General features: G+C 40.5%; 1 protein-coding gene across 1 annotated transcript; it reads left to right on the plus strand.

Moving 5' to 3' along the window:
• The first annotated feature begins 973 nt into the window (after positions 1-973).
• On the plus strand, positions 974-27,051 carry LOC115167490 (uncharacterized). The gene is made up of 6 exons (XM_029721936.1): positions 974-1,448; positions 4,798-4,898; positions 9,898-10,191; positions 10,300-10,356; positions 13,289-13,556; positions 26,976-27,051. The coding sequence occupies exons 1-6, from the start codon at positions 1,435-1,437 to the stop codon at positions 27,049-27,051; spliced, it is 810 nt and encodes a 269-aa protein (XP_029577796.1). The 5' UTR covers positions 974-1,434.
• The last annotated feature ends 326 nt before the right edge of the window (positions 27,052-27,377 follow it).

The raw sequence follows: 27,377 nt of genomic DNA on the forward strand, positions 1-27,377 counted from the left end.
TCCAAGCTGTAAAATGCAGCAATACGGTAATCTGCTGGAAAGCCACACGCTCTCTATAACTCCGCCTATCACTTTAACAACTCTCCCGCCAGTTTTTAGGCGCACATGTCATTTTCCTTAGAGCAGATCAGAAACAGCATACATTGAACAGTGGTGGTCTGACAATGGCGTTGGTAAGGATCTAGCTTTACTTATTTTCATTTAACTAGATTAGATTGAGTTTTAGTCACATCGATGTGATTGCAGAGTGCTGTAAAAATATTATGCTCCGGGCTCCAACAGTGCCAGTCAATTTTTTTTTTAATGAAAGTGAATGACAATACAGTAGGAAACAATAATATATACACATTTACAACTGTAGCAGTGAAATTACCGTTGGCTGGTGGGGGCAGGGTAAGAGTCCGTTGGTATGTCCATAGGGGGAGGTGTGGAGAGAAGAATGGAGAAAATATATACATTTGTACGATAATTACGATAATTATACAACGATGTTGCATTGTTTCATCGCCATGCCTAAACTTATTTAGCCAGGTCGGGTGTTATTACAAACAGTATGAATGAGTTTACCTCTCTGGGGATCTTAACAGTATAAATGAAGGTTTCCCCTTTTATCTGCAATAACCTGCCAGGAGTCTGCACTGGGTTTTTGGCTGCATTGGCTAGAAAGGAAAGCGGATGTACTCAAACAATTTACCAGCGCGGGAGAAAAACTAATAATTGCAGCTAACGTTAGCTAGACCCAATAAAAAACGGTTAGTTTTAGCTAGTTTGCTATAAAGCCTAACGTTAATTAACTAGCTAGCAATGGAGCCAGATAGCTGCCAAAAGGTTGAACGTACGTATCGTTAGAAAAGCCATGTATGAAACGTGAAACTCAATCTGCACATACAAAAATCATGTTACTCTTACGGACTGACATTTTAGGCATGAACAAATATTGTTGCAATTCGGAAGTACAATAATACCTCTTCAGAGTTTGGCAGCAAAAAACACCAAACTGCCTGTGAGGAGTGAGTGGGCCCAGTGTTGCCAACTCCTCAGTAAAGAAAGTAGCTATTGGCTGTCCTAAAAGTCGCTAAATGACGCCATCACCAAGAGAGCCAGGTTGAGGTTTCCAGGGTTCGAGTAGTGCAGAAGTTGTCATATGCTGAGGCAGTAAAGAGGGGAGGGTGGTATAAGGGAGTTATACTCCAGTCTAGTAGGTGGCGGTAATGCAACATTTATTGGATGCCAACCGCCGTTAAATCCTCATGAAGGAGGAGAAGAACTCCCGAAATTCACGTTTTGCGCACCCGCGAAAAAATGAAAAACTAGACAAGTGAATGTAGTAGGAGATGGCATCATTCATGCCAAACCCAGCCAGCAAGGAACTGCTGAACAATCCGCCTTAGTCTCATAACAACCCAGTGTACTGTAGCTTGCTAGTTAATCAAGATGGAATTCCAATGGTGAGTCTTGATAGTTCGTCGATGTGTTAGCTACAATAGCTATTAACTTGTAAGTACTTTCTTTTTCCCTGTGACTTGCTTGCTATCTCAGGCAAGCTAGCTTAGAAAGCAAGTCAATGCTAACTGACGTTAGCGTTACAGCCAAGAATCAAAGGTAGCTAACTAAACTTAGCAAGCTTACGGTTAGCTAGCTAGCTATAAAAGCTATCGGTTAGCTAGCTATCGTTAGCTGAAGACAAACGTATGTGTAACAATGATTTAAGTTAGGATAGAAGTTAACTAGCTTTCCTTGTCCTATCGATTGTCGAAGCGAAATACTAATTTACATGTATAGCTAACGTTAATTGAGAAGTAGATAATGTGTTCAATATTGATGTCAATATCATTGGAGTTAATTTCTTAGCTAAGGATATCATTAGTTAACCAAGTGACTGTTAGATGACCATGTATTAACGTTACTATGACAGTTTTCTACTGTAGCTTGCTAGTTAATCAAGATGGAATTCCGCTGGTGAGTCTTGATTAGTTCGTAGATGTGTTAGCTAGCTACAGTAGTTATTAACTTGTAAGTACTTTTTTTACCCCCGTGACTTGCTGGCTCTCAAGCGAGCTAGTTAGCATTGCCTTGTCTTCAAAGCTAACGTTAGCTACCTTGGCTGCTCGGATTGTGACGTTAGCTCCGCTAGCTGAATTTAGCAAGACATTAGCTACGCTAGCGCATTTCGATTTTTTTTTTCATTGATTAGCGTCTGGTATAAAAGCTATAGCTAGCTGAATACAAACGTATCTGTATAACGTCATGCTTTAAGTTAGGCTTTCCTAACGTCCCGATTGGACTTTTAGTTTTCGAGTTACTAACGTTTAAAGAGTTTTGGGGATTTGTAAAAGTCAGTCATAACAAGGTTTCCATAGGTAAACCTGCGGAAGGATCAGTAACAGGATGCCAGCCGTCGACCAGAGGCTGTGCTCCAAAAACAAACTCTGTTGTGGGCTGGGTAGGGGGCTCACGCCCTTCCTTCGACACTGGGTTTTTGGCCGGGAGGGTGACTTCAACTCCGGCAGAGCTCGGTTCCCCGCATCTCCATTGGCTAAATAATGCAAAACAAAGTGTTGAAGTAAAAGTGCAATATGTGCCATGTAAGAAAGCTAATGTTTAAGTGCCTTGCTCAGAACATGGGAACATATGAAAGCTGGTGGTTCCTTTTAACATGAGTCTTCAATATTGCCAGGTAAGAAGTTTTAGGTTGTAGTTATTATATTATTATAGGACTATTTCTCTCTATACGATTTGTATTTCATATACCTTTGACTATTGGATGTTCTTATAGGCACTTTAGTATTGCCAGTGTAACAGTATAGATTCCGTCCCTCTCCTCGCTCCTACCTGGGCTCGAACCAGGAACACATCGACAACAGCCACCCTCGAATCAGAGCGAGTGACGTTTGAAACGCTATTAGCGCGCACCCGGCTAACTAGCTAGCCATTTCACATCGGTTACACCAGCCTAATCTTGGGAGTTGACAGGCTTTAAGGGGTGGGTATAATTTGTGGAACGTTCCAACAGGAATCTGTTCCAAAAAACGTAAAGTAAAAGGTTGCCAACCAACAACGCATACAAAGTAGCAACGCATACAAACCTAGCTAACTAGCTGCCGAATAGGCATCAACTCACCCCGTAGCTTATTCTTAATGTTTGTCCATAGGCAAACAGACATGTGAGGACAGACATTTTTCGGAATAAACGTGATGAGTGAAAAACGCAATGAAATAGACCACTCCCTACCCGGTATGTTATTCTGCCGCAATACAACTTTGTATGCGTTGTTTTTTGGAAACCTTGTTATTTAGGAAGTTTTTGGAATAGATTCCTGTTGGAACGTTCCACAAATTATACCCACCCAGGTTGAAAATCATAAACAGCGCAATGCTTGAAGCACAGCGAAGTGCTGTTTGAATGAATGCTTACGAGCCTGCTGCTGCCTACCACCGCTTAGACTGCTCTATCAAATCATAGACTTAATTATAATATAATAAACACACAGAAATACGAGCCTTGGGTCATTAATATGGTTGAATCTGGAAACTATCATCTCGAAAACAAAAGTTTTTTTCTTTCAGTGACATACGGAACCGTTCCGTATTTTATCTAACGGGTGACTAAGTCTAAATATTCCTGTTAGGCATTGATGTTTATGGTTAGGTACATTGGTGCAACGACAGTACTTTTTTCGCAAATGCGCTTGTTAAATCAACACCCGTTTGTCGAAGTCGGCTGTGATTCAATGAAAATTAACAGGCACCGCATTGATCATATGCAACGCAGGACACGTTAGATAACTACACATGGTTGATGATTTAACTAGTGATTATGTTATATGTTTAAGTCTAATGCTAGCTAGCAACTTACCTTTGCTTCTTGCTGCCCTCGCGTTACAGGTAGTCAGCCTGTTAATCCTTGTGGAGTGCAATGTAAGGCAGGTGGTTAGACCGTTGGACTGGTAACCGAAGGTTGCAAAAACGAATCCCCCCTGAACGAGGCAGTTAACCCCCGTTTCTAGGCCGTCATTGTAAATAAGAATGTGTTCTTAATCTGACTTGCCTAGTTAAATAAATAAATAAAAAAATCGGCAAATCGGTGGCAAAAAATACCAATTGTTATGAAAACTTGAAATCGGCCCTAATTTAATTGGCCATTCCGATTAATCGGTCGACCTCTACTTTGGAATGTTGTGCGCAATTTTTCCAACATCTTTGAAGCTCGGTAGCAAATGGGTTAGTTAGGTATGTTTCAAACAGGTGTGATTGCCTTATCCTTATAGCTGAGACATTCATCGGTTGAAAATCTATTAGCCGAAAACACGGCCACATTTTAATTTACATATATAGCTAATTGAGAAGTTAACATTGATTCTAACCATAATGATCAACACATGCTAAGATTGATGTCAACAGCATTGGAGTTAAATTCTTAGCTAAGGATATTAGTGTAACAGTATAGCTTCCGTCCCTATTTGAATGTTCCGCCCCTACCTGGGCTCGAACCAGGGACCCTCTGCACACAACTGCCTCCCACGAAGCATCGCTACCCATCGCGCCACAAAGCCACGGCCCTTGCAGAGCAAGGGGAACAACTACTTCAAGGTCTCAGAGCGAGTGACGTCACCGATTGAAAAGCTATTAGCGCGCACCACCGCTAACTAGCTAGCCGTTTCACATCGGTTACATTAGCTAATACATAAATAATGGTCATCTAACAGTCACTTGGTTATAACGTTACTATGAACGTGTGTTGATAATTGCTTACCTCAAAATTGCAAATGGTCTTACAAATTGTCAATTTCTCCTTAGGTGTTTGAGTGTTATCTGGTTCCTGTCCTGCCTGCCTTCCAGCTGCCTGCCTTCCAGCTGCCTGCCTTCCAGCTGCCTGCCTTCCAGACACGGGAACGCAGGTTGGTTTGAGTTATTAATACCGCTGGAATTTAGCATTTTCATAACATACATGAAAATGTACTACAACACTGAAAGAGTCAAGAATGAGTGCAAAACAGTAGACCCCTATTACCTTGCTTAAAATATCATGCCTCAACTCCAAATTATCTTCAATCCAAGTTGTAGCGCTCCTTGACTAGTGCGGGGGGGGGGTTAAACAACTAATTGACCTACGTCGGTTCAGATTACTGATTCAATTCCATTCAGTCAGGGTTATGGCTGTTGGAGGTGGCTTATGGTAGCGAAATGAATGTTAGATTCTCTGGCAACAGCTCTGATGCCGGCAGTCAGCGTGCCAATTGCGCCCTCCCTCAACATGAGACATCTGTGGCATTGTGTTGTGAGAACTGCACATTTTAGTGGCCTTTTATTGTCCCCAACACAAGGTGCACCTGTGTAATCATGCTGTTTTATCTGCTTCTTTATATGCCACACCTGTCAGGTGGATGGATTATCTTGGCAAAGGACAAATGCTCGCTAACAGGGATCTAAACAAATGTGCACAATTTGAGAGAAATTAGCTTTTTGTGAGTGGAATATTACTGGGATCTTTTATTTCAGCTCATGAAACATGGGACCCACACTTTACATGTTGCGTTGATATTTTTGTTCAGTATAAATAGGATTAATAAAGACAGCGCTATGGGGAGTAAAGAGATCATGTTGTTTGGCTGCTACTGCCTTAGCAGAGATGACTAAAGAATTAAATAATAAGTAACCAAATAAAAATAAAGTATTATAGACAACTAAAATATTGTATGATTTCATAGTAATTTTCTATTTTTTGATTGGCTACCCATTGTGGACCTGACAGACAATGGAATATTTTAAATGTTTTGGCAATTGAATGTTCATTATTTTAGGCATTGGAATTCCCATTATAAAAAAGCAAAACAGTTCATTTGAATGTTGTTATTTCATAATGCATTTAATGAAAAATTATAATAAGCAAACTGAAACAGAACCAATCTAGAAAAGCATTAATCGCTCCACACTAGCGCTAACTCATAAATTGCAGATCCTGCGGATTTATCCTTGTCGGTCACTTTAGGGTTAGAAAATATTGTATTTATAATATTGTGAGTTAGACATCAAAGCATTTTTATGCGTTTTTTATGATGTGGCTTTTATTTGGCCAGGTCAAAAGTTTGCCCTTCTGAAACTTCCTTTTGATTACCGTAATTTCCGTACTATTAAGCACACCTGAATATAAGCCGCACCCACTGAATTAAAAAAATATATATATTATTTTGAACATAAATAAGCCGCACATGTCTATAAGCCGCAGGTGCCTACCGGTACATTGAAACAAATGAACTTTACACAGGCTTTAACGAAACACGGCTTGTAACAAAAATAAATAGGCTTTAACGAAACACGCCTTGTAATAAAAAATTTGCAGTAAGCTTTAGTTGTCTTTTTGCACTGAGTCAATTCCTCACGCTGCTGTTTCCAACGTCTTATCATCGACTCATTAAGACCAAGCTCCCGTGCAGAAGCTCCATTTCCTTTTCCAACAGCCAGATCAATCGCCTTCAACTTGAAAGCTGCATCATATGCATTTCTGTGTCTTTGCCATGATGAAGGTGACAAAATGACTACCGTAATCAGAATGATGGGAAGTTTGAGAGCGCTCGATTTTAATCTAAACAGTAAACCAAAAAGTTGTTTGACCTTAACCCGTTCGGCAATTTCATTGGTCTAATGAAAGCTTCATGCCGCCAAAAAACTGAGCACGTCACAATGTGTTTTTTTTATTTTTTTTAATTATTTTTTAATTGAAAGCGGGAAAAATCCATATATTAGCCGCGTCATTGTTTAAGCCGCGAGGTTCAAAGCCTGGGAAAAAAGTTGCGGCTTATAGTCCGGAATTTACGGTAGTTGAGGGGAATTTATATATATATATATATATATATATATATATATATATATATATATATATATATATATATATATATATATATATATATATTTATATTTTATTTATTTATTTATTTACCATTATTTAACTAGGCAAGTCAGTTAAATTCTTATTTACAATGACTGCCTACACTGTCATAAAATCATAACACTTTTGAGAACTTTGAACACTCAGCTTAATTATCATCCAAAATAACTTTACAGATACAAAAGATACACTTACTGTTTTTTTTTATTGAACACCCTCCAGAGTTATTAGCTCATTGTTCCTCTCTGTGTGGGTATCTGTTAAAATGGGGTGATATGAAAGTACAGTTTGTTTCAAAACCGTGTTGCACGCAATGATTAACAGTTAGTGTCCGGGGTGTTGTACACATCGGCTGTGTACAACACATTTTTTTCTTCGGTCACTGGCTGGTTCACCAAAAAGTTAATTTCATGCCCTGGTTACAATAGTCAGCTATTGTATTGTCAGCTGTTATATCAATTGCTCCTACAGTTGAAGTCGGACGTTTACATACACCTTAGCCAAATACATTTAAACTCAGTTTTCACAGTCCCTGACATTTAATCCTAGTAAAAATCTGTCTTAGTCTCGGGATGACCACTTTATTTTAAGAATGTGAAATATCAAAATAATAGTGATTTTATTTCAGCTTTTGTTTCTTTCATCACATTCCCAGTGGGTCAGAAGTATACATACACTCAATTAGTATTTGGTAACATTGCCTTTAAATTGTTTAACTAGGGTCAAACGTTTTGGGTAGCCTTCCACAAGCTTCCCACAATAAGGTGGGTGAATTTTGGCCCATTCCTCCTGACAGAGCTGGTGTAACGGAGTCAGGTTTGTAGGCCTCCTCGCTCACACACGCCTTTTCAGTCCTGCCCACACATTTTCTATAGGATTGAGGTCAAGGCTTTGTGATGGCCACTCCAATACCTTGACTTTGTTGTCCTTAAGCCAATTTGCCAAAACATTAGAAGTATGCTTGGGGTCATTGTCCATTTGGAAGACCAATTTGCGACTAAGCTTTAACTTCCTGACTGATGTCTTGAGATGTTGCTTCAATATATCTACATCATTTTCCTCATGATACCATCTATTTTGTGAAGTGCACGAGTCCCTCCTGCAGCAAAGCACCCCCACAACATGATGCTGCCACCCCCGTGCTTTACGGTTGGGATGGTGTTCTTCGGCTTGTAAGCATCCCCCTTTTTCCTCCAAACATAACGATGGTCATTATGGCCAAAAAGTTATATTTTTGTTTGATTAGACCAGAGGACATTTCTCCAAAAAGTATGATCTTTGTCCCCGTGTGCAGTTGCACACTGTAGTCTGTCTTTTTATGGCGGTTTTGGAGCGGTAGCTTCTTCCTTCATCACATTCCCAGTGGGCCAGAAGTTTACATAACCTGAAAGGTGTATGTCGATATAGGACTCGTTTTACAGTGGATATAGATACTTTTGTACCTGTTTCCTCCAGCATCTTCACAACATCTTTGCTGCTGTTCTGGGATTGATTTGCACTTTTCGCACCAAAGTACGTTCATCTCTAGGAGACAGAACGAGTCTCCTTGGGCGGTATGACGGCTGCGTGGTCCCATAGTGTTTATACTTGCGTGCTATTGTTTGTACAGATGAATGTGGTACCTTCAGGTGTTGGCTGATTTCCCATGATGTCAAGAAAAGAGGCACTGCGTTTGAAGGTAGGCCTTGAAATGCAACCAAAAGTACACCTACAATTGACTCAAATTATGTCAATTAGCCTAGCAGAAGCTTTTAAAGCCTTGACATCATTTTCTGGATTTTTCCAAGCTGTTTAAAGGCACAGTAAATTTAGCGTATGTAAACTTCTTACCCACTGGAATTGTGATACAGTGAAATAATCTGTCTGTAAACAATTGTTGAAAAAATTGTCATGCACAAAGTAGATGTCCTAACCGACTTGCCAAAACTATAGTTTGTTAACAAGATGTTTGTGGAGTGGTTGGAAAATGAGTTTTAATGACTCCAACCTAAGTGTATGTAAAGTTCCCACTTCAACTGTATGTACTTGTAGTAAAGACTTAAATTATCCCTAGCTGTGTATTGCCGCTTTCCATGTTGTCTGTAGCTTGAGGTGTGGAAACACTGTTTCTTTTGTGTTTTGATGCTTTTTGTGCTATTGCTCTGTCTGCATGCTACTATGTGCTCACTGCTCATTTGTTTCTGTATTGTAATTGTTTTTAATAACCTGCCCAGGGACTGCGATTGAAAATTAGCCAACTGTCTAAAACTGGCACTTCTACTGTGATGTATTGTCTCTTCCTTCTTGCCTTCGTGCTGTCTGTGCCCGATAATGTTTATGCCCTGTTTTGTGCTGCTACCACCATGTTGTGCTGCGGCCATGTGTTGTTGCGGCCATGTGTTGTTGCGGCCATGTGTTGTTGCTGCCATGCTATATTGTCTTAGGTTTCTCTAAATGTAGTGTTGTCTCTCTTGTCGTGGTGTGTTTTGACCTATATATTTTTTATTTTTTTATCCCCGTCCCGCAGGAGGCCTTTTGCTGCCTTGGTAGGCCTTTATTGTAAATAACAATTTGTTCTTAACTGACTTACGTAGTAAAATAAAATACTGTAACGTTGACTAATGTGCACTGTCCATGTAAAAATAAACTCAAACTTAACAATGCTGCGTTAGGGCAGGAGTTCCGCCAGCATAAATAATAATCAGTCAACTGGACTGACAGAATTTGGAGAATCTGTCTTTGTCCAACTTTATCGGTCCCTGATGGTGACGTTTTTTATATTCCAACAACGTTTAAGCATTTTTATTTGTATGAATTATTACAAATAATCCTGACAGTCTCCCACACACACCTTAATTAGTCAATACATAATACGTTTTACTTGACTGGTCTTGTTGGCTGAGGGAAAGTGTATGTAGATCGCTGTAGCATCTTGAAAGTGACCCTTGGCACTAACATTTAATGTTCAAAGTGTGTTGTGGTGGCAAAATTATTGCAGTGAATAATATGGTGTTTTTCTCTCATTTTTACAGTGCCCTTATTGGAATGTCCGGTATTCAATGGGGAGTCATTATTCATAAAAATGCCTATTTACCAGTGTCCTGAATCTGAGATCAGTTTACGTACCCAGAAAAAAGGCAGTGTGTTCAAGTATGACAAGGAGGAGGACACGTGTACTGTGGATCCACGTTATCAGGACAGGATCCAGATGAAGAATGACTCCAACGGCCGTGTTATTGAATTTCGAAATGTAACCGAAGAAGATATGAATATAATGTATGTGATCTATGCTTCGAATACACCCCTTCAGAGATTTCTAATTACAAGTAAGAACCCTCCTGCCCATCTTTTTTTATATTCAAAGAATTGAGTGGAAGTAAATGTCACAGTGGTTTCTAAAGTTGCAAGTTTATTTTCCTATGATGTATTTTCAGGTAGCACTGTGAGTCTGACCACCACAGCAGCCCCACATCCATCTACAGCCACACCAGGTATAATCATCTTCTGATCTTTAAGTAGATTGCTGTGTAGTATAGTAATAGCAGACCTGGGTTCATCTTACATTGTAGTCATTTAGCAGATGCTCTTATCCAGAGCGCCTTACAGGAGCAATTAGGGTTAAGTGCCTTGCTCAAAGGCTCAAAGGCTTCAGATTTTACACCTAGTCAGCTGGGAGATTCAAACCAGCCATCTTTCGGTTATTGGCTCAAGCTCTTAACCGCTAGTATTTGAAATCTTTCAAGCGCTTAATTGAGTTTGCATGTTGCAGTAAAAGCAACAGAAATGTCCCAAAAGTGAAAACCCTGTCAATCTGGCATTCAAATTCTTTGGGGGCATGGGACTCTACAAGGTGTTGAAAGTGTTCCATAGCGTGAACATGGGCCAGCATCCCTATCTTCCCACAGTTGTCAAGCTACCTGGATGTCCTTTGGGTGGTGGACCATTGTTGATACACACGGGAAACTGTTGAGTGTGTGAAATCCAGCAGCGTTGCAGTTCTTGACACAAACCAGTGCGCCAGGCACCTAATACCATAGCCCGTTCAAAGGCACTTAAATATTTTTGTCTTGCCCATTCACCCTCTGAATGGCATACATAAACAATCCATGTCTCAGTTTCCTATCCTCAGTGCAGTGGGCAGCTGGGAGGAGGTGCTCTTATTCTCCATGGACTTTAGTGTCCCAGAACTTTTGAGTTTGTGTTGCAGGAAATACATTTCTGCTTGAAAAAGCTAGCCTTGACTTTTCTAACTGCCTGTGTATATTGGTTTCTAACTTCCCTGAAAAGTTGCATATTTTAGTCATTTCGCAGACGCTCTTATCCAGAGCGACTTACAGTAGTGAATGCATACATTTCTTTTCTTTTTTTCCGCACACTCAGTAGCTCTCCAGGCTGAGGGTTGACCACGTGTTTTATACCATTGCCTATCTGGGATTCTACTTTGTGTGTTTGTGTGTGTTAAGTGCTTTGCATGACAACATGAGATGGTACATGGGATCAGAGATAAGCCTCCCAGTGTCAATACCACATTATGTGCATCCCTTTTTTTTTCTTCTTTTTTTTTTAAATACATACACTACCGTTCAAAAGTTTGGTCACTTAGAAATGTCCTTGTTTTTGAAAGAAAAGCACACAAAAAATGTCAATTTAAAATAACAATGGATCAAATACAGTCTAGACATTGTTAATGACTATTGTAGCTGGAAACGGCAGATTTTTTATGGAATATCTACATAGGCGTACAGAGGCCCAATATCAGCAACAATCACTCCTGTGTTCCAATGGCATGTTGTGTTAGCTAATCCAAGTTTATCATTTTAAAAGGCTAATTGATCATTAGAAAACCCTTTTGCAATTATGTTAGCACAGCTGAAAACTGTTCTAATAAAAGAAGCAATAAAACTGGCCTTCTTTAGACTAGTTGAGTAACTGGAGCATCAGCATTTGTGGGTTTGACTACATGCTCAAAATGGCCAGAAACAACATTCTGAAACTCAGTCTATTCTTGTTCTGAGAAATGAAGGCTATTCCATGTGAGAAATTGCCAAGAAACTGAAGCTCTTGTACAACGCTGTGTACTACTCCCTTCACACAACCGCGCAAACTGGCTCTAACCAGAATAGAAAGTGGGAGGCCCCGGTGCACAGCTGAGCAAGATGACAAGTACATTAGTGTCTAGTTTGAGAAACAGACACCTCACAAGTCCTCAACTGGCAGCTTTATTAAATAGTACCCGCAAAACACCAGTCTCAATGGCAACAGTGAAGAGGCGACTCTGGGATGCTGGCCTTCTAGGCAGCGTTGCAAGTTTGGAACAAAGTGTTATGGACAGACGCATCTAAGTTTAGATGTTCGGGTCACAAAGAAGAATGTTCATGAGACGCTGAAAAGATGCTGGAGAGTGCTTGAAGCCATCTGTCAAACATGGTGGAGGCAATGTGATGTTCTGGGGGTGCTTTGGTAGAAAAATTGGAGATTTGTACAAGGTAAAAGGGATCTTGAAGAAGGAAGGCTATCACTCCATTTTGCAACGCCATACCCTGTGGATGGTTCTTAATGGGAGCCATTTTCCTCCTACAACAGGACAATGACCCATAACACAGCTCCAAACTATGCAATAACTATTTCGGGAAGAAGCAGTCAGCTGGTATTCTGTCTATAATGGAGTGGCCAACACATCTCAACCCTACTGAGCTATTGTGGGAGCTGCTTGACCGTATGGTATGTAAGTGCCAATCCAACTTGTGGGAGGTGCTTCAGGAAGCATGGGGTGAAATCTCTTCAGATTACCTCAACAAATTGACAACTAGAATGCCAAAGGTCTGCAAGGCTAATTGCTGTAAATGGAGGATTCTTTGACGAAAGCAGTTTGAAGGACACTTATTTTAATTAAATCATTATTTATAACTTTGTCAATTTCTTGACTATTTCCTTTTGCAACTCATTTCATGAGGACATTTCTAAGTGACCCCGAACTTTTGAACAGTAGTGTACATGCATGGAGATGCCCCTAACGTTTGGTCATGGAAATTTGGTTAGTAGTCATGGATTTCCATTTGTCAAAATGTATATGAACCCCGAACACACCGATAGGCTAGTTGAATACCATCTGCTCAACAACAAAAAAATGAGCTCATTGTACATAATTCAAGAAGATCTAGATGCATATTCACATGAAACTGAATGAGATCAAATGGTTGGCATGCAAATATTTTGCTGTGTTATTGTTACTAGTATCATATTGAATTCAAAATGTTGGTGTTGTGACGTCTACTGCAGGAAAGTCATTGTTATGAATTCATTTGTCAGAAAATCATTTCACAACATGGATTCAGTTTTAATGGTAATTTGTGTTCATTTATGTTAATGGTGGAAGCTGGAAATAATCTAGTACTATAATGGTTCTTTTTTCTGTCTCTAAAGGTCCATCTGAGGTACGTAGTCGTACTGGTTTAGTAGTACCAGTAATTCTGGTACTATGTATGGGACTTGTACTACTATGTGTCAAGATTCATAAAAACAGTGAAACGAAGCACCTGGACATGGAAGCAGAACAGCAGAACGTTGAAAATGAACGCTGTCTTCGTCTCTACGTGCCTGGCAGACTTCTCAGCCCTCAAGACGGAGCTGCTCCTCTTTCCAGGGAAGGCCTGCCCGCTCCAAGACCTCCATCAGTTGACAACTCCACGGTGTAAATGAATGTCGCTCTTGCTGCTGGTGAATCTCTGATCCACCTCTACGCAGACGACACCATTCTGTATACTTCTGGCCCTTCTTTGGACACTGTTAACAACCCTCCAGACGAGCTTCAATGCCATTCAACTCTCCTTCCGTGGTCTCCAACTGCTCCTAAACACAAGTAAAACTAAATGCATGCTCTTCAACTGATCACTGCCTGCACCTGCCTGCCCGTCCAGCATCACTACTCTGGACGGTTCTGACTTAGAATTTGTGGACAACTACAAATACCTAGGTGTCTGGTTAGACTCAACTCTCCTTCCAGACTCGCATCAATCATCTCCAATCCAAAGTTAAATCTAGAATCGGCTTCCTATTTCGCAACAAAGCATCCTTCACTCATGCTGCCAAACATACCTTCGTAAAACTGACCATCCTACCAATCCTCGACTTCGGCGATGTCATTTACAAAATAGCCTCCAATACCCTACTCAACAAGCTGGATGCAGTCTATCACAGTGCCATCCGTTTTGTCACCAAAGCCCCATATACTATCCACCACTGCGACCTGTACGCTCTCGTTGGCTGGCCTTCGCTTCATAATCGTCGCCAAACACATTGGCTCCAGGTCATCTACAAGACCCTGCTAGGTAAAGTCCCCCCCTTATCTCAGCTCACTGGTCACCATAGCAGCACCCACCTGTAGCACGCGCTCCAGCAGGTATATCTCTCTGGTCACCCCTAAAGCCAACTCCTCCTTTGGTCGTCTCTCCTTCCAGTTCTCTGCTGCCAATGACTGGAACAAACTACAAAAATCTCTGAAACTGGAAACACTTATCTCCCTCACTAGCTTTAAGCACCAGCTATCAGAGCAGCTCCCAGATCACTGCACCTGTACATAGCCCATCTATAATTTAGCCCAAACTACTACATCTTCCCCTACTGTATTTATTTATTTTGCTCCTTTGCACCATATTATTTATATTTTAACTTTGGACTTTCTTCAAACTACAAATGTACCATTCCAGTACCATTCCAGTTTTACTTGCTATATTGTATTTACTTTGCCACCATGGTCTTTTTTGCCTTTACCTCCCTTACCTCACCTCATTTGCTCACATTGTATATAGTCTTATTTTCTTCTACTGCATCATTGATTGTATGTTGTTTTACTCCATGCGTAACTCTTTTTGTATGTTGTCGAACTGCTTTGCTTTATCTTGGCCAGGTCGCAGTTGTAAATGAGAACTTGTTCTCAACTTGCCTACCTGGTTAAATAAAGGTGAAATAAATACAGAAATATTAAATAAGCTGTTTCCCTTGTCACCATGAGTGCCTCATTCGCTTCCATTGAGTTTTCGTTGAATTTTGTAGTGGCTGTTTAAAGAAATGAACAATGGATTACAATTTCTGCTGGCCCATAGACTACTTTCAGGGTGAGGGACCCATCTAACAATACACTGTAAAATCCTGAACTTCCCCTTTAAATCCTCAGCTTTACTGGACAACTATTGTACATATAATTTGTTTCTTCATCAACCTTGCATAAGCTTTATAACTATAGATCATTGTCAGCATTACATTCATTGTACTGTATCAAACGACTGATACCTGAACCATTCTGTTCTATTGTATGATTATGCCACTTATGATAATGGGATTGTAATTGATATCCGCTTCTTTGTAAGACTAGTCCATTTTTGATTGTTTACATTTGGATAGAATTTTACACCTTATTGTTCCAGGAACAAACACACATTTGTTCTTAACTGACTTAAGTAGTATTTTTATTTTGACAACTTTTACTTCACTACATTCCTAAAGAATATAATGTACTTTTTACTCCATACATTTTCCCTGACCCCTAAAAGTACTCGTTACGTTTTGAATGCTTAGCAGGACAGGAAAATGGTCTAATTCACACACTTATCAGGAGAACATCCCAGGTCATGCCTCTGATCTGGTGCTCATTAAACAAATGCTTTTTTTGTAAATTATGTCTGACTGTTGAAGTGCGCCTGGCTTTCCGTAAATAAAAACAAGAAAATGGTGCCGTCTGGTTTGCTTAATATAAGGAATTTAAAATGATTTATACTTTGGTACATTTGATCAATTATTTTTGATACTTTATTTAACTAGGCAAGTCAGTTAAGAACAAATTCTTATTTACAAGGACAGCCTACCAGAGAACAGTGGGTTAACTGCCTTGTTCAGAATGACATTCTTTACATTGACAGCTAGGGGATTCGATCCAGCAGCCTTTCGGTTGCTGGCCCAACGCTCTAACCGCTAGGCTACCTGCCGCCAAGTTTGTACTTAAGTACTTTGCACCACTGGGTGAGATAGGTAGGTACAGTAGTTGAACACTTAACTAACATTCTACAAAGAAGGCTACTGACCATGACATACTGAAGGTGAGAATTGTCTAGTTGTCTAGGAATGCAGTTGGGAGGTTATACAAAATATTGCAGGAATGTTTTTGCTCTACTACAGACGATCAGTAACATTTCAACTAATTATCACCTAACCTTAAAGCGTAAATCAGCAGTAGAAACAATGGAGTGGCCTCCCTGGTCCGGAATAAAGCTGACTATTTAAAACCAAATACTTTTAGACTTTTATTCAACTAGTATTTTACTGGGTGACTTATTTGAGTCATTAACTATTAATCTTTACTTTTACGTATGATAATTGGGTACTTTTTCCACCACTGAACTCACCGCTGTAAAACGATGTACACTACAAATAATTTATTCATGACTCAATTAACGTTTTCACGTTTCTTAAGATCAAATGTTAACATACAGTTGAAGTCGGATGTTTACATACACCTTAGCCAAATACATTTAAACTCAATTTTTCAACATTCCTGACATTTAATCCTAGTAAAAATTCCCTGTCTTAGGTCAGTTAGGATCACCACTTTATTTTAAGAATGTGAAATGTCAGAATAATAGTAGAGAGAATGATTTACTTCAGCTTTTATTTATTTCATCACATTCCCAGTGGGTCAGACGTTTACATACACTCAATTTGTATTTGGTAGCATTGCCTTTAAATTGTTTAACTTGGGTCAAACGTTTTGGGTAGCCTTCCACAAGCTTCCCACAATAAAGTGGGTGAATTTTGGCCCATTGCTCCTGACAGAGCTGGTGTAACTGAGTGAGATTTGTAGGCTTCCTTGCTTGCACACTATTTTTCAGTTCTGCCCACACATTTTCTTGGATTGAGGTCAGGGCTTTGTGATGGCCACTCCAATACCTTGACTTTGTTGTCCTTAAGCCATTTTGCCACAACTTTGGTAGTATGCTTAGGGTCATTGTCCATTTGGAAGACCCATTTGCGACCAAGCTTTAACTTCCTGACTGATGTCTTGAGATGTTGCTTCAATATATCCACATCATTTTCCTGCCTCATGATGCTATCTATTTTGTGAAGTGCACCAGTCTCTCCTGAAGCAAAGCACCCCCAAACCATGATACTGCCACCCCCGTGCTTCATGGTTTGGATGGTGTTCTTCGGCTTGCAAGCCTCCCCTTTTTCCTCCAAACATAACGATGGTCATTATGGCCAAACATTTCAATTTTTGTTTCATCAGACCAAAAAAAGTACAATCTTTGTCCCCATGTGCAGTTGCAGACCGTAGTCTGGCTTTTTTATGGCAGTTTTGGAGCAGTGGCTTCTTCCTTGCTGAGCGGCCTTTCAGGTTATGTCAATATAGGACTCGTTTTACTGTGGATATAGATATTTTTGTACCCGTTTCCTCCAGGATCTTCACAAGGTCCTTTGCTGTTGTTCTGTGATTGATTTGCTCTTTTCGCACCAAAGTATGTTCATCTCTAGGAGACAGAACGTGTCTCCTTCCTGAGCGATATGACGGCTGCGGGGTCCCATGGTGTTTTTACTTGCGTACTATTGTTTGTACAGATGAACGTGGTATCTTCAGGTGTTTGAAAATTTCGCGCAAGGATGAACCAGACTTGTGGTGTACATTTTATTTTCTGAGGTCTTGGCTGATTTCTTTTGATTTTCCCATGATGTCAAGCAAATAGGCACTGAGTTTGAAGGTAGGCCTTGAAATACATCCACGGGTACACCTCCAATTAACTCAAATGATGTCAATTAGCCTATCAGAAGCTTCTAAAGCCATGACATCATTTTTTTGAATTTTCCAAACTGTTTAAAGGCACAGTCAACTTAGTGTATGTAAACTTCTGACCACTGGAATTGTGATACAGTGAATTATAAGTGAAATAATCTGTAAACAATTGTTGGAAAAATGACTTGTGTCATGCACAAAGTAGATGTCCTAACCGACTTGCCAAAACTATAATTTGTTAACAAGAAATTTGTGGAGTGGTTGAAAAACAAGTTTTAATGACTCCAACCTAAGTATATGTAAACTTCCCACTTCAACTGTAGATGTGATCCATACACTTTTTTTTTTTACTGACATTTTTATAAAATCTTGCTATTTTCTGATTTGGTTCCAGTCTGTTATATACAGTATAACATAGCAGGTTGTGTTTAACTTTTTTTTTTACATTTATGGTTCGAGATTTATGGTGAAGCCGCTGCTGTTTTGACAATTGTGAAAATTGTGTAGTACATGATTTATGATGTGGCTAAAATCATCTTCTATTCAATAGATTTCTGTCTCCAATGCCCTGAACATCTGCTCATGCAATCAACACTGGAATAAGACAAAAAAAGATGTGCAACAAAATGTGGACAGCTGTAGATCCCATTGACCACCTACTTAGGTCTATAGAGTGACAGACATTTGGCTCACAGGAGACCTCAAACACCAGAAATGTTACCAGAAATGTTTAAAGTAAAACCTTTAAACAGGTCAACAAGGCCGCAGGGCCCGACGGATGACCAGGACGTGTATTCCGAGCATACGCTGACCAACAGGCAAGTGTCTTCACTGACATTTTCAATCTTCCCTGACTGAGTCTGTAATACCAACATGTTTCAAGCAGACCGCCATAGTCCCTGTGCCCAAGAACACTAAGGTAACCTGCCTAAATGATTACCGAGCCGTAGCACTCACGTCTGAAGCCACGAAGTGCTTTGAAAGGCTGGTCAGAGTTATACATATAACTACATCTTTAATAATTAAGAGCTTTTTGCAAAAGCCCTTTGACTTTCAATGATGCGCTATCTCTAAGGAACCATTGAAAAAGTGATTACACAAAAGTACAAAGATCTTTCATAGCCAAGATACAGCCCTCTCAACGTACATGACGAACCACAGATACATAGAATGGGTCACAAGGTTAAGTTTTGTATGAAAGATATCTATAAAACATAGCAGACAGCAACTGCTGTGTCAACAGTGTTCATTGTATAGACCAGTGTCTGGTCCTCCTCCAAACTGGAACTGTCTCTCCCTGGTACGGTATAGAACAGAACCATTAAGGCATCCAATGGCATAAATCAATTGACAACTCTAGATACTCCCATCTCAAGTAAACCCCCTCTTGACTCCACTCGTTGACAAGCTCACTGAGGGTGAGCCTCTAGGTCATACACTATCCCAAGATAAGTGCAACATCAGAGGGGCCTTTGGCATTGGGGGAAGGTGTATGGAGGGAGTGACTTGCGCACAGACATTGTGGAGACAAGTAATTGGTTCCCCATTAATCACACCATCTCTTCTCATGGTTTAACAGATACATTCACATATGACAAGTATCTCACATAAGCATATTATGCAAATAAAACATCAATTATCTATGTTACCCAACTAATTCTGATTCATCCGCCACAACAGGTCAAGGTTCCATTGCCGCAGGCAGAACAGTTGAAACTGGAGCAGTAGCACGGCCAGGTGGACTGGGGACAACAAGGAGTCATCATGCCAGGTAATCCTGAGGCATGGTCCTAGGGCTTAGGTCCTTCGAGAGTGAGAAAGAAAGAGAGCATACATAAATTCACACAGGACACCGGATAAGACAGGAGAAATACTCCAGATATAACAGACTGACCCTAGCCCCCCGACGCATAAACTACTGCAGCATAAATACTGGAGGCTGAGATATGTGCACTGAAAATCTTGGGAGTGTCAGCCGCCAACAAACGTAAAACTATACCCCTATCCAATGACAGAGGAGAATCCAGGACATGTCTGAGGACATAACGTGCCAGACATCAGAGCGCATTAGTGAAAATGGCTGTTACGCATTGCAGCTTGATGAATCCACAGATGTGGCTAACCATGCAATGCTAATGGTCTATGAACATTTCGATTAGGAATTCTTATTTTCTTAATTCATTACACCCCACTCCTGAACTGGTCTCCTAATTAAAATGTCTTATTCTCTTGAATTTATAATAAATGTTCTCAGTTAATATGGCTGTGTAATGACTTTCTGTAATACCATAGGTGTAGCCAATTGAGACAGAATCAATTTTTTTCTAAGTGATGCCTGCTCTTAAAGGCAGCTGCAATACAACATTACAACATGTAATCATCAACAGTCCATAATATTGGGTCCTGACTCAATTGTCATTGTCAAATTTCAGTCCCCAGGCAAAACCAGTTGAAAACCACTGCTCTATAATATATGCTCCCTCTTGGTCCACTATTTTCATTTTGGCAGGATCTATGAGGATTTTTGTTGTTGTTGCTATCCTCATGAAATGTGGAATTAACACCAATATCTGTTTGACAGACAGTGAGTGGCACCACATGAGTATTAAAAAAATACATCTCAGAAATGGAGAATTATAGGGTGCAAAGGATTTCTCAGCAGGTCTGAGGAACCGACAGAAGACGCAGAAAGCAGACCCCAGTACAGACATGAGGGCTATGATCAAGGTGATAAACCATGACAACTTCATCCCAACAACAGTAGTAGAGAGCTGATCTGAAATGACAGAACATTCATAACAGTTCAACTGTCATGAGCATTTCTCCTTTTCCAAGATAATCTATCCACCTGACAGTTGTGGCATATCAAGAAGATGATTAAACAGCATGATCATGACACAGGTGCGCTTTGTACTGGGGACACTATAAGGCCACTAAAATGTACAGTTTTGTCACACAACACAATGCCACAGAGGTCTCAAGTTCTGAGGGAGTGTGCAGTTGGCATGCGGACTGCGGGAATGTCCACCAGAGCTGCTGCCATGAACATTTCTCGACTATAAGCCGCATCCAACGTTGTTTTAGAGAGTTTGGCAGTACGTCCAACCGGCCTCAACAGCAGACCACGTATATGGCGTTGGGCGAGAGGTTTGCTTGTGTCAACGTTGTGAACACATGGTGGCAGTGGGATTATGGTATGGGCAGGCAAAAACTACAGACAATGAACACAATTGCATTTTATTGATGGCAATTTGAATGCACGAAATCCTGAGACCTATTGTCATGCCATTCATCAGCCACCATCACCTCATGTTTCAGCATGATAATGCACAGCCCCATGTCGCAAAGATCTGTACACAATTCCTGGAAGCTGAAATTGTCCCAGTTCTTCCATAACCCGCATACTCACCAGACATGTCCCTCATTGAGCCTGTTTGGGATGCTCTGGATCGATGTGTATGACAGCGTGTTCCAGTTTCTGCCAATATCCAGCAACTTCACAAAGCCATTGAAGAAGAGAAGGACAACATCCAACAGGCCACAATCAAAAGCCTGATCAACTCTTTGCAAAAGGAGATGTCTAGCTACATGAGACAAATGGTGGTCATACCAGATACTGACTGGTTGTCACGTTGTATACTGATTGGAGAAAGGCGCAGGAATACATTTTTTTTATTTCACTACCCAAAAATAGCGTACGTCATAAACATGACAGGGATGAAGCCCAAAACAAACATGTATATCACACAGGGCTGTAGCCCAAACCAAAGAGCGAGGTGTAAACCTCTAATAACTACACGGGACGAGAGCTGTAACAACAGGTGCACACTAACATGGTATGTAACCGTAATACAATGAACAGTAAACGTAACACGAAAGCCGATATCACAGAGCACAGGTACTCACAAGACCAACGGACATGGAACAATAATCGACAAGGACATTGGGGAACAGAGGGCACAATTATACACTTACTAATCAGGGGGAATAGGAACCAAGTGTGCGTGATGAAACAAGGCAGTCTGGGGTTGGTGGTAATGATCCAGTTCAGTGACGCCTAGAAGGCAGGTGACGTAGACCTCCGGAGCTGGTGAACGGAATGAGAAGCAGTACCGGGGTAATCCGTGACACTGGTTTTCTGATCCACTCCCCAGTGTGACCAACAGATGCATATCTTTATTTCCAGTCATGTGAAATCCATAGATTATGGCCTAATGAATTTATTTCAATTGACAGATTTCCTTTTACTTTTACTCAGTAAAACCTTTGAAATTATTTTTATTCAGTATAGTTGAAATGTTACTGATAGTCTGTAGAGCATCTACAGATGGATTATCCAAATCAAATGTTACTGCAATATTTTTGTATTACTTCCCAAATGAATTTTTAAACAACTAGACAATCCTCACCTTCTTCAGTATCTCAAGGTCAGTAGCCTACTTTGTAGAATGTCAGTTAAGAGGTGTTCAACTCCTGTATGTACTATTGTATCTCACCCTCATTGAGCTTCAAAAAGACAAGCAGCTGTAAAACGTTTTGATATATACTGTACAAATAATTTATTCATGACTCAATTAACATTTCTTAAGATCAAATATTAACATTTGAACGTAAACTCAGCAAAAAAAGAAACACATCACCGGGGGCACACTGCCTGCCCTCCAGGACACCTATTTATAAACTCAGCAACAACAAAAAAACATCCTCTCACTGTCAACTGCATTTATTTTCAGCAAATTTAACGTGTAAATATTTGTATGAACATAAGATTCAACAACTGAGACATAAACTGAACAAGTTCCACAGACGTGTGACTAACAGAAATTGAATAATGTGTCCCTGAACAAAGGGGAGGGTAAAAATCTAAAGTAACAGTCAGTATCTGGTGTGGCCACCAGCTGCATTAAGTACTGCAGTGCATCTCCTCCTCATGGACTGCACCAGATTTGCCAGTTCTTGCTGTGAGATGTTACCCCACTCTTCCACCGAGGCACCTGCAAGTTCCCAGACATTTATGGGGGGAATGGCCCTATCCCTCACCCTCCGATCCAACAGGTCCCAGATGTGCTCAATGGGATTGAGATCCGGGCTCTTCGCTGGCCATGGCAGAACACTGACATTCCTGTCTTGCAGGAAATCACGCACAGAACGAGCAGTATGGCTGATGGCATTGTCAAGCTGGAGGGTCATGTCAGGATGAGTCTGCAGGAAGGGTACCACATGAGGGAGGAGGATGTCTTCCCTGTAATGCACAGCGTTGAGATTGCCTGCAATGACAACAAGCTCAATCCGATGATGCTGTGACACACCACCCCAGACCATGACGGACCCTCCACCTCCAAATTGATCCCGCTCCAGAGTACAGGCCTCAGTGTAACGCTCATTCCTTCGACGATAAACGCAAATCCGCGATTCGTCAATGAAGAGCACTTTTTGCCACTCCTGTCTGGTCCAGCGACGGTGGGTTTGTGCCCATAGGCGACGTTGTTGCCGGTGATGTCTGGTGAGGACCTGCCTTACAACAGGCCTACAAGCCCTCAGTCCAGCCTCTCTCAGCCTATTGCGGACAGTCTGAGCACTGATGGAGGGATCGTGTGTTCCTGGTGTAACTTGGGCAGTTGTTGTTGCCATCCTGCACCTGTCCCGCAGGTGTGATGTTCGGATGTACCGATCCTGTGCAGGTGTTGTTACACGTGGTCTGCCACTGCGAGGATGATCAGCTGTCCGTCCTGTCTCCCTGTAGCGCTGTCTTAGGCATCTCTACGGACATTGTAATGTATTGCCCTGGCCATATCTGCAGTCCTCATGCCTCCTTGCAGCATGCCTACGGCACGTTCACGCAGATGAGCAGGGACCCTGGGCATCTTTCTTTTGATGTTTTTCAGAGTCAGTAGAAAGGCCTCTTTAGTGTCCTAAGTTTTCATAACTGTGACCTTAATTGTCTACCGTCTGTAAGCTGTTTGTGTCTTAACGACCGTTCCACAGGGACATGTTCATTAATTGTTTATGGTTCGTTGCACAAGTATGGGAAAAAGTGTTTAAACGCTTTACAATGAAGATCTGTGAAGTTATTTGGATTTTTACAAATTATCTTTGAAAGACAGGGTCCGTTTTTTGCTGAGGTCATTTTAATAAAAAGTTGCTATTTTCTGATTTGGTTCCAGTCTCTGTGTTATTAGATATACTTTAACATAGCAGGTTGTTTCATTTTTTTTTTGTTAAGATTTATGGTTACAGATTTATGGTTAAGCCGATGCTGTTTTGATAGTTGTTCATTGGATAGAATGGTACATATGTGTAATACATGATTTAAGATCATATGGCTAAAATGATCTTGTTCTATTCAACAAATTCCTGTCTCCAACACATTGAAAATTCAGCTCATGCGATCAACACTGGGATAACACAATACAAAAAGATGTGAAACAAATGGACACCCGTAGATCCCATTGACCACCTATTTAAATGTATAGAGTGACAGAAATTCTGCCCAGTGTATCATAGGAGAAACACCAGAAATGTTACTTTTATTTTCAGTTTCATTTTATTAATGTTGGTCCTTCTCCATAATATATGCTTTGCTTTTTTTTTATATGCTCATGAAATGAGGAATTAACACCAATAGTTATTTGACAGACAGTGAGTTGCACCACATAAGTATTAAACAAATAAATTTCAGAAACTTGATTGCATGTGAAATTGAGAGTTATAGGGTGCAAATGATTTCTCAGCAGGTCTGGGGAACAGGCAGAAGATGCAGAGCGGACCCCAGTACAGAGAACATGGGGGCAATGATCAAGGTGATAAACCATGACAACTTCATCCCAACAACCGTAGTAGATTTTTATACACTGAGCCTTTTAATGTTGGTCATAGCCATGTAGACCTTCGAACCCAGAAGCCAACCCACTAAAGGACACTCCACCCCACCCTCCACTTTCCATTTTATTACTTGTAGAAACTGTAGACTACTTTAGGCCAACATTTTTGTAACAGGGAACAACAGTCAAGGTTATAATATAGCAGACAGACCTTCATTTACGTCGTATAGGACTATGCATTAATAAGCACATCTTCATATCGGAGTTTATTATCGGCCTATAATAGGCTAGGTGTAGCTATAGATTAAAATACATCTGAAAACTTATGTAAATAAGGTATTTCTGTTCCTTTAGTTTTTATAAAAAATCTAAGCCTGTTTTGGCTTTGTCATTATGGGAAATTGTGTGTTGATTTATGAAAGAATCTATTTAATCCATTTTAGAGAGGTCTGAATACTTTTCCGAATGTACTGTACATGTGTATAGATGTAATGTATGATAACTGATAGCAATATTTACATTATTTAATGTATTATACATGACTCCAAATGAAATGCTGTACCATGTTTTACTGACTGCTTTTAGTGTCTACACTCTGCTCCACAATGTGTTTTTTAATCCTATTTTGTATTTTCAACCAGTTGTGGAGTGACTTTTATACATGTTCTATCTTTTACCTTGCTGTGATCTGATTTGGTTGAAGAGTGTGTTCTATACAGCATAACATAGCAGGTTGTTTTTCAGATAAATAATTAAAAACAAATATATAGTTAGATTTATGGTTAAGCCACTGCTGTTTTGACAATTGGTCTTTGGATGGAATGGTAGATGTGTGACATGCATGATTTAAGATCATATGGCTGAAATAATCTTGTTCTATTCAATACATTTCTGTCTCCAACGCCCTGAACATTCTGCTCATGCAATCAACACTGGAATAAGACAATACAGCAAAAAAAGATGTGAAACAAATGTGGACACCTGTAGATGCCATCGACCACCTACTTAGATGTAAGGAGTGACAGAAGTTCAGCCCAGTGTATCACAGGAGACCTCAAACACCAGAAATTGTATTTTTATTGTCACTATCTTTACATTTTATTAATGTTGGTCCTCTACCCTCATTTAACCCTTGTGTAGTCTTTACATTCTGTATACTCCCCTTGTCCTAAGGGTAAAAAATGACCCGCCTTCACTAAACCCCTAAAATAAAACAGCTTAATTTAATTTTAAACCCCAAATCTATTTTGCATGAAGAAACAACCTGTTATTCATCACAAACTTTATGAATATCTGGGTTTTCCCTCTTCACAATGCAGAAAGACTGCATTTAATCAGTGGACACCACTTGTTTTTTATTACAACACACCTGTCATAATTGTTTTCTTTACTAAAGTAGAGGTTTATTATTATTGCTAAAGGTACTGCATAGGTGTAAACATACATTTTTTAGCAAGAGATAGCACTTGTATAGCCTAAGAAAGTAGCAGAAATGTGCAGAAAGTAGTATTGAATGCATTTTATTGAAGGGAAACAATAAGTCTTGAACTTTTTTGGCAACATAGTGATATATTCTTATATACAGTACAATGAGGAATTCAACTACAAAATACTAGTCTTCTCACATTTTTTTAACCATTGCCCCCACCCACAAGATGTATAAACAACAACAATAAATAAGACTAAAATAAGATAATAGATACAAAACAAAACGTGAAGAACATAAATCAATCAACTCTAATTAGCACATGTAGGACAGTATGCAAGTGTGTCTGCATGGACTTTGCAGATGTATTTCTCACATGTGCAGCACATAGTATTTGTTTTACAGTCCTTCTTTGGGGGGCAGAATTGGCATCTCCTCTTGCCTGCCCCAGCTGCAGCCTCAGCTGGATCAGAGCAAGATTCAGCCCCCTGCCCTGAACAGCTTTCACAAGCCCTGCAGAGGCTGCTGTGCGGGGGAGGCGCTACCTTCTTTGAATGTGTGGGGTTACTAGTGCCTTTCCCAGCTGCTCCAGGAACACCCTCCTCTTGTTCCGCTTATCAGGCATCCAGGAAGGGTTTATCTTGTTCCATATCACGAAGGTATTGTATGAGGACACATCAATGATGTTATGGAAGATGACCAGGGGCCAGCGGGCAGTCATCCTCCTGCAGCTGTAAGTTCCAATCACCTTGTCCAGGTTGTCCACGCCTCCTTTGTTGTGGTTGTAGTCCAGGATGATGGCTGGCTTCCTGTCCTCACGATCACTGATCTCAGCCGTTTTGTGCAGTGTGCTCAGGAGGACCACATTCTGGTTCCTCTTTGGGAGGTAAGAAACTAGAGTGGTGGTGAGGGTGAAGGCAAACTTTGATGAGAAGGCCTGTCTTCCCCCTTTTGCGAGGAGTGCAGGGCGGAGCTCAGGCTTGTTCTTTCTAACTGTGCCAACTACGGTGATCTTCCTCTTCAGGAGCTGCTGGCTGAGTTCATAAGAGGTAAAGAAATTGTCACATGTGACATTGTGCCCCTCAGTTCATCTGTCACATCAAGCACAACCCGCATCCCCTGGTTCTTCTCCGGGCCTCCACCGGCCGGCTTCCCTGTGTAGACTTGCATTTTCCAAGCGTAGCTGGATTGTGCTTCACAAGCCACCCATATCTTGATGCCATACTTTGCTGGCTTGCTGGGCATATACTGCCAGAAAGGACAGTGACATTTTGACAAAAGAGATTACTATCAGTAATTAGTATCAATGTCACAGAAAACAATCACATTATATCAATGATATTACAGCAATACATAATAAAATGAATAGTGAAAATGATGTTAAAGATATGAAAATACAAATTTACCTCTGAATTTAACAAGTTGCTCATTCACTGTTACTTCAGGCCCAGGGTTGTAGAGGTACGGCAGACGCTTGTCACGAGAATT

The sequence above is a fragment of the Salmo trutta genome, chromosome 29 (genome assembly GCF_901001165.1).
Source record: "Salmo trutta chromosome 29, fSalTru1.1, whole genome shotgun sequence".
Taxonomy (NCBI): Eukaryota; Metazoa; Chordata; class Actinopteri; order Salmoniformes; family Salmonidae; genus Salmo; species Salmo trutta.